Source organism: Dermacentor silvarum, chromosome 5 (assembly GCF_013339745.2).
Source record: "Dermacentor silvarum isolate Dsil-2018 chromosome 5, BIME_Dsil_1.4, whole genome shotgun sequence".
NCBI lineage: Eukaryota > Metazoa > Arthropoda > Arachnida > Ixodida > Ixodidae > Dermacentor > Dermacentor silvarum.
In genome coordinates this window covers 133,522,230-133,530,696 of record NC_051158.1, presented here as the reverse complement: position 1 = coordinate 133,530,696, position 8,467 = coordinate 133,522,230, and the positions used below count along the sequence as shown (strand labels likewise).

At 45.8% G+C, this 8,467-nt stretch overlaps 1 protein-coding gene across 1 annotated transcript in view; it reads right to left on the bottom strand.

Annotated features, from left to right (window-relative positions):
- Positions 1-8,217: 8,217 nt before the first annotated feature.
- The window catches only part of LOC125946016 (uncharacterized), a 62,597-nt gene continuing 62,347 nt past the window's right edge, over positions 8,218-8,467 (bottom strand). Inside the window, exon 5 of the mRNA XM_049668493.1 lies at positions 8,218-8,336. Coding sequence (XP_049524450.1) covers positions 8,280-8,336 — 57 coding nt within the window. The 3' untranslated portion in view covers positions 8,218-8,279. The remainder of the gene's footprint in view (positions 8,337-8,467) is intronic.

Genomic DNA, 8,467 nt, shown 5'->3' with positions numbered 1-8,467 from the left:
TACGTGTGTCCTATTCTGACACGACAGAATAGGATATCAGTTCGCCGGGTTTTCGTTACAGAAGGCCAGTAACCTAACTGTGGCTTAATCAAATGAAGCTTATTACTTGTTTCTGCGTCCCACAAGCGTTGCCAGTGGCTTCGCAGTTTCTTTCGCAAGAAAGGTTTCAAATCTGTTGCAGGAACAGCTGATGATGATGATGATGTATGGGATTTAATGGCGCAAGGGCCAGATATGGCTAAAGAGCGCCAGGCACGTGGTTATGAGTTTTCGATTAGACATTTATGCGATGCAAAAATTAGCTGTGAACGGCGGATGTAGCGTGGCTGTAAAGGGCCTAAAATCAGTGGCTGCAACTTTCATAAAATATATGGGTATTAAAATAATGGCAACGAGTGCAGGTTTGTGCTATGACCAATGTTTTGTAATGAAGGAATGGTATGAAACACGTTGATGGCACTAGCACAAGTGCCTCAACAAAGCCCTTGAACTAAGGGCTGGGAGGCATGTGCTCTACAAAAGTGATGTCGCAGCAGTAGCCTCTAGTAAGAGGGCATGCTACGAATACCTTGGTCTGATAACTGGCAATTTACCAACATCATGTAAAAATCTCAAAACTACTTTACTGTGAAACATCGGCTCTATTCAGAGAAACATTGCAGGGTGAAGACGAATGTGTCGTTTGTATACCGGGGCAAAATACTTTTTCCTCTGATCTTCTAATTCCCGACACTCTAACAAGATGTGAAGGACCGTCAGCGCCTCGCCACATCTATAACAGACAGGAGGTGCATCATTGGTCAGCAAGTAGGAATGAGCGCCATATGTGTGCCCTATCCTAAGACGACAGAAAATAACCTCGGTATGTCGTACTTTCGTTACAGGTGGCCAATTTCCTAAGTTTGGCTTAATAACATGTAATTTATTATGAGTTTCAGCGTCCCATGTGTGTTGCCAGTAGCTCCTAATTTCTTCCGTAAGAAAGGTTTCAAGTCTGTGGCAGGGACTGCTACGGCAGAATTTCTCCGATTTTTAGTGGATGTAGCAACATAGTCGGCAAGCGTATTACCCTCGATGTTTCTGTGTCCAGGAACCCAGCATATGATGACATGCTGGTTAAACATATATGTTGTGCACAAGATCGAATAAAGATAATCGAGTATAGGATTCTTGCGTTTATAGAATGCCATTAGAGATGTTACAATGCTTAAAGAGTCCGTAAATATAACCGCTTTTGGTAGCTTTGTTTTCTTAATATGCTGTACAGCATATTAAGAAAACAAAGCTTCTGGAGCGTGTTTTGTAACATCTACAAACGATGTGTCACATTCTATGTCCTGCCAGTGCCACGGAGGCAAGAGTTTCGCTGGAAGAATTAAATGATGATCGAGGAGTGGGATGCCCATTTCTTTGCTGAGCTCCCTTACACGCAACGAAAAGGGTCGTCTCGCGGCAGGTCGGTTCTGGAAAAGTACTGCACATGATGTATCGTTTATGGTCGAATGTGAAGGATGTGCACAGTTTGAATGCACTTTTAGAAAATATGTAAAACTGCAGTAGGATCTCTGCAGATGCAGAGACCACTGATCAGACTCGACCTAGAGGCTTCGTATCGGACTTTGCCTAAAGGCACCGGTCGCGAGGCGAATTCGTAAATGATGAACTGGGTCCAGCATTTTCAAGGCACTTGGTGTAGCCGACTGATAAACTATGGAGCCGTATTCTAAGTGTGTACATACGAGGCTCTTGTGCAAGGTCATAAGGCACTTCTTGTCACTGCCCCAGCTTGTGTGTGACAGAACTTTTAGTAGGTTCATTGTTTTTAGTCATTTTCTTTTGATGTATTTTATGTGGGCAATGAACGTTAGCCTGGAGTCTAGTAGTACGCCCAAGAATTTGTGCTCGCTCTTCACCTGTAGACGTTCCCTATTAAGTTTTATGCTTGGTTGTGGAACCAAGCCTCTCTTCGAGAAAAGAACTCATGTACTCTTTGTAGGATTTATTCTAAACCCATTTTCGTCCGCCCATTTAGAAATCTTGTTTAAACCGATCTGCACTTGCCGTTCGCAAATTGCAAGGTTACAAGACTTAAAACCTATCGGGATGTCGTCTACGTAAACTGAGTAAAACATTGTATGCGGTATTGCTGAGCGCAAAGAATTCATTTTCACAATGAACAGCAAGCAGCTAAGCACCCCACCTTGAGGAACGCCGGTCTCCTGGATGAATGGCCTAGACAGAGCAGGGCCAACTCTCACACGGAATGTGCGTTTAGACAGGTAGCCCTCGATTATGTTTAGCATGTTTCCGCGGATACCCATCGAAGAAAGATCCTGTAAGATTCCATATCGCCAGGTAGTGTCGTAGGCATTTTCCAAGTCTGAAAATACTGACAAGAGGAATTGTTTGTCTATAAATGCATCTCTTATACTTGACTCTATGCGAACAAGGTGATCTGTCGTTGACCTATCTTCCCTGAAACCGCACTGATACGGATCTAGTAATTTGTTGGTTTCTAAATAGTGAATTAGGCGCCGGTTTATCATCTTTTCAAGGAGCTTGCACAGACAACTAGTTAGTGCTATTGGTCTGTAGCTACTGCCCAAGGATGGTTCTTTTCCCTCCTTGAGGATGGGAATTAAAATGGCTTCCCTCCAAGAAGACGGAACGTACCCTGCTTCCCATATTGCATTAAACAGTGGGAGGAGCGTGATTAGAGTTTCAGGATGTACGTGTTTGATCATTTCATATGAGATGCGATCAGGTCCTGGCGCAGACTGATTACAGGAGATCAGTGCCGCGCGCAGTTCAGGCATACTGAAAAACTGTTGGGCAGACTCTCATTTTTTAAGTCAAAATTAGCTTGTATGCGCGGTTCTAATCATGACTGAAACTGAAAAATAACGGTTCAGTTATTTTTACGTTTATCAAAATTTTTGAGGATTTGGTCATGTTGCGGTAACCAGAACAATACTCCACTCAAACCGAAATAAATCGGTGCCAGGGCAACTCTCAACCGCTAACCACAACAATGATAACCCGATCTTAAAAATTTCGACTCAAGATAAAGCAATTGTCTAGTGTTGCGCACTAACCGCCTCTGAAAACAAGTCGTTCTGCCGGGTTGAGTCCCTGGTTAAAATTCCACTGTGTTTTTCAATGATAAGTCTACGCGCAGAGCGAAACATTAAGAAGCAGTCGATACATCCTTACATTTAGACGGCTTGTTGAGGTCCCTTGATGTCCGTACAGCATACCTCTCGTTGACGGCAGCCAAGGACGTCCCAAAAAGCTTAAACTCATCGTCTGACTTCAGCTAGCCATGGGAGTAGCCGTCTTCATGATGATGTAACCTTTGGAGGTACTTTTCGATCACCTTCTGTCGGTCAGGAGGCTCGCTCATCGTTGCATTCCGCGCTTTCACACGCGAAACAAAACAACGCACGCCGCGAATATGATACGGGCGCCTACTTCTCACTCACGTGGACTGAGATGATCCGAATTAAGGCGCCGTACACCGACCGCGCCGCCAAACAAGAGGAAAAAAAAAAGAAAATGGTGATATGTCATCAGAGGCGAGGCCACGTCATCGAGGCGAGGCCCCGCCCCTGCACGAATTTGCTGTGAAAACAGTTGCACCCCAGAATAGCCGCTCAGCCCGAGAGCGAGAGTAGTTTTTTGCTGTTCGTGTTGTTTTTTTTTTTTTGCGGTGTGGTGCATTTTATTATTTTGTAACGTTAGCAATTTAAAACAACGTTATTAAATATTACTCCTGACTCTTCTTTCAATATCACTTTATGTATCTTCTAAGCATTGCTAACGCCTCACTTCGCCGCCGCGAAGTGAGTTCGCGGAACACACTCGCCGGCGAGTGCGCTCTGCAGTGAGTGTCACTAAGCGTTCCCGTGTGTCAGCCTGCGAATGACACTAGCTGGGAAGTGCACTCGCTCAAAGTGCACTTTACTTTGCCCGTGTGGCACCGGTATTACAGTGGCTGTGACAGCGTGGAAAAGGCCTGAGTCATGCCGGTGCGATTGCCTTGCCCAGAAGCAGCCCAGGAGGCATGGGCACCAACCCCGACGGTGAGGCAGGTAGTTACGGCGGCGGCTGCGAATCGAAAACCACATGACCACTTCGGAAGATCCAGGTGGTTGTGAACAGGTCATTTGAAATCTCGGTAATGCCAAACTGCGCAGTTGTGAGGAAGTGGCAAGGCAGGCAGAGCGTCCGGCCCTTTGAGCTGCTTCTGACTTCTGCTTCCTGGTCCTTTGCTCTAGGGCTTCTCGTCTTTGCGTGCTTTTATTATTACAATATTCATTTTCTTGCCTTACATATGAAAGTCCCAAGAGCTCTAAACTCTAGAAAAAAAAACTGTGAAATGCTCAAAGCGCCGTAATAATTTATTATAATACCTAAAGCTGTGTTCTCCTATGTAGGTTGACATCTTGGGATATATTCCGCTGAAATTAATGCAATAATGTCCCGAGTGTCTCCTGTAACTTATAGAACTACTACAGACCATAGACTCGAGGGCTGTCTGCTGGCACAGGTAGTCATCCGTCATGATCACTGTGGTAGAGTCGTTGTGCTGAAGATTGCTTGACTGGCTCGGTCATCTGCAGTCACCATACTGTAAAAGTGGGCCGAAGATGGAGCCTCTGTAGTCAGGCTTTATTGGAACCAACCAGACCATGATGACGGTGGCAGTAGGAGCGAAGGTTCATGAGTTCATGGAGGCCAAGGACGTTAAGAATTCGTTGTTAGGTTCTTCCTGAGAGGAATGGCGTAACCCATTCTAGAAAATTGGCAATTATTCGGGAAGAAAGATGTCTCGAGAAAATAAAATTTGTAGAAAAATAAAAATAGCGACTGAAAACAGTTATATCTCGCGGAAATCCTAATGGGACAGCCTTCTTCTTCGGCGGTGCCCTAGCCGATGGCTACGTCAATGCGATGCCATGTACAGCAACCTTCACGGTGCCGAGTGTATTACAGCCGGAGCTTCGAGACTGCGAGAACTCTAAAGCTAAGAGTTCAGACTTCTTCAACTCTGCATATTCCTCTTTGTGAAGCCACAGTGGGCTTGGGAACTGCACAACCTCTGTCATACTTGTTGAAACGAGAACAGAAACGGGCATTGTAGATTCAAGTGCACGTTTTCTACAGCGAAGCTGTTAAGGACTAGTTGCCCCGGGATATATGTAGAAAAAGAACTATCATCATCATCAATGGCTCGAGCGTCGTCGTCTTAGCGCATTCCCCACCTCACTCCCGGCCGGCTGAGCCCCCGCTATCTCTCTTCTCCTGCTCCAGTCGAATTTTCTGCCGCGTTCCCACCGGAGTAGAGTTGGGCCCGGCTGCGAGGATAGCGTGGCAAGCCTCCTGGAAGCTGCGCCCGACTAGGGTTGAGCTTTGTTGGGAGGCTAGCAATGCTAGGACGGTGGTGCTCCTTCTTTGCTTGATGGATGGATGGATGCTGTGAGCGTCCCCTCTGAAACGGGGTGGTGGATTGCGCCACCAAGCATCCCTCCGCCTCGGCGCCACCTCATGGAGTCATATGAAAACGCCGAGTTGGCGGCGTTTTCAAACATAGGATTGTAAAAAAAGGGTGCATTATACCGCAGTTGTCACCGGATCTTACGGTTCCTTCTTCATTACGTTACGTAGGTCACGCTGGCGACCGTGCGCCGCGATTGGAGTAGCCGTCTTTAATAAAACGCTTTGACGGTAAGGTGATCACGACTGTGTACGTCCCCCTGCAACGCCTACGAAAGAGATCGAAACGTTCATGATAGACATTTCTCGTTGGGTGATGCCCAGCGACGATAGGCCCATTCTCATTGTGTGGACAATATTGACTACAGCAGAGCCACCATGGTCGCAGCTTCGCTGACTTCCATCTTCAGAGTAGCGGAAGGGCTCTGAATTTTTTAAAGACGTAAGACATAGTGCCCAAAATTATTTGCATTCGGATTAGTTCACTTGGGTAATCTCTCAATAGAACAAAAGAAACACCAGGCAATAGCTGCAGGCCTTGGCATCGAATGTACGATGAATATAGAGTGCAATATGCAAAAACCTGTTTAGGCGTCTTGTGGCACGTCGGCGAAGTTACTAATCATTTCTGTATCTTTTTTAATGAAAAATATGTAGACATCGGGATGTAAGTCATGCCCGTGAGTTTTTTTCTCTTTTTTTCTTTTTTTTTTGTCGTGGACACCTAAGTTATCGTCGTTCAGCTGGGCTGGGCTCCAAGCATCCCGTACTTCTCATTTGAGACACTGCACTGACTTGAGACAGCAACCCAGCCACCAACACGGCCACCAAGTTGGCCAAGGCACTGCGCCGGCATCCCACCGCCAAGCGCATTCGTACACCCGTGAGCATCTCAAGGTATGCTCTCGGTGCGTGCCCTGTCGATGCCGATAACTCTTATGACAGTTCGAACCCACTACCTACCAGGGTTTCGTAGAGTGCTTTAAGACACCTAACTGACCAGAGCTGCGATTATGTGGTCAATTTCCGACAGGTCAATATATTTGCTCTAACTGGATAATGCACGAAAAGCTCTGCGTCAGATTTTGTTAAAAGAAGGGTTCGGGTGTGCATTTGTCAACCTCCTAATTGCTCCGAACTAAGTTTCCAGAGTTGGGCTACGCTTCCAGATGGGCCGTCGTTGCACACAACTCTCATTTCGAGACAATATTCTCGTTGTAAATTATACGGACCACGCTTGCCTGTTTGCAATAGCCGAACCTGCTGAGGGACCGATTATGCAAAGTAGTCTGAGCAGGCTGCGCTAATTGGTGGCGGTGACATTGGAGGAAGAATCAAGTGAGAACCTCGCGTGACAGGAATAAAATGGCGGCTCATGAATGCGATGTGTCACTGTGGTATGATCGTTATTTGCTGATAATCATATCGGCTTCCCCCGTCTTTGTCAGTGATTCTTCAACATCGCCTACATATTTCATATTCTGCCTTCTGCAGGTGTTACTGTGATATCGCATGGACTTGTGTTGCCAAAAAGAGTTCTTTTCACTAGGACCAGATGAGGTTTACCTGGACGCCCGTTTATGGGCAGCTCAAATGAGAGCTGCCAGCCGTATCGGTATCGTGCTCAAGATAAACCTAGCGGACTTGGAGAAAATGCCCGCACGGTTACTGAACACCATATGATAAAAAAGAAAAAGAAACAAGAACTTGAACCTTCGACAGTCAATAAAATGTACTGGAGCACTGTATAACTGCTATACTACAGACGTTTTCGAGACAAACCTATTGTAGATTACAGTGGAACCCGGATATATGTAACCCACTTATACGAATTATTGTCTATATCAAACAGCTGTAAAATCCCCTTGAAAATGTCATGCAAATGTATAGAGCAGGTGCACGTATAACGCCTATTCACCCGCACATTAGATATATCGAACGTGGCACCACGCCGAAGACCTCAAAGTGCACTTGTGTGTGCACTTTGAGGTCTTCTGGCACTTGGAGGTGGAGAAGAGAATCTGCAGTCAGTCGAGCCAGGTGGGTCGTGCGTGCAGTCAGTTGAGATCCGTCGAACTGTTCGGCTAACCCGCCTGCTACCTCGAGCGTCAACATTCCTTCTTTCCGATTTTCGTGGCGTCGTCGTGTGGGCTTACTGCCTATTCATGAGTTGATTTTCCGCAAGCGATGGCCGGTGCAAGTGTAAAGAAGATAATCAACTTAGACTTTACATTGAAATACAACTGATCCAGCAATTCGTTCGCAGGTAAATAAAGTGCGCTTGCTTTTTTCCTAGTTGTGTGCAGTAACTTAGGAGCCCTCGGAGGCACCGGTTGGCAAGCCGCCGTTTGACTCAGGGCCTATTATTTTACTTATCGAATTACCTATATATCGAATCTTTTTGTTACCCTGTTGAGATTCTATATATCCGGATTTGACTGTATTTGCTGTGAGGGCCTATTTTGAGGCAAATGACATTGATGTTACAAACACTGCACAGATCACGTTACAGGGTGGATATTTACGGTTAATGAACTTCGATTCAAGAGATCACTCGGAAATACATCCACGCGCACAAAAATATGCACACATGCGCGAACACACATACGCAGGCACAGACAAGAAGAAGTCAAGCCAGGTGGACTAAGCGCAAATAAATTGTGTTCTGCCTATGTATCAGTCCCGTTGCATGTACACAAAGACAAGACACATAGATTTGAATATGACCACAATTTATTGCGCTAGTTCATGGCACGACGGAACGTTGAGCTGGTATCAATGCTTCAGGACAGTTGGCGGCAGGTGTCAAAAAGTCCACGGATGATTGCCTTGTCCTCGTTCTAAAAAATAGAATTCAAACAATGCTAACGAACTCTCTTTATTAGGAGGCAACTGGGTACAGACACAACCACTGAATCACTCTGGAATGGTATGTTACTCTTTGAAAGCACTTTCATAGCATTTCCTCAAC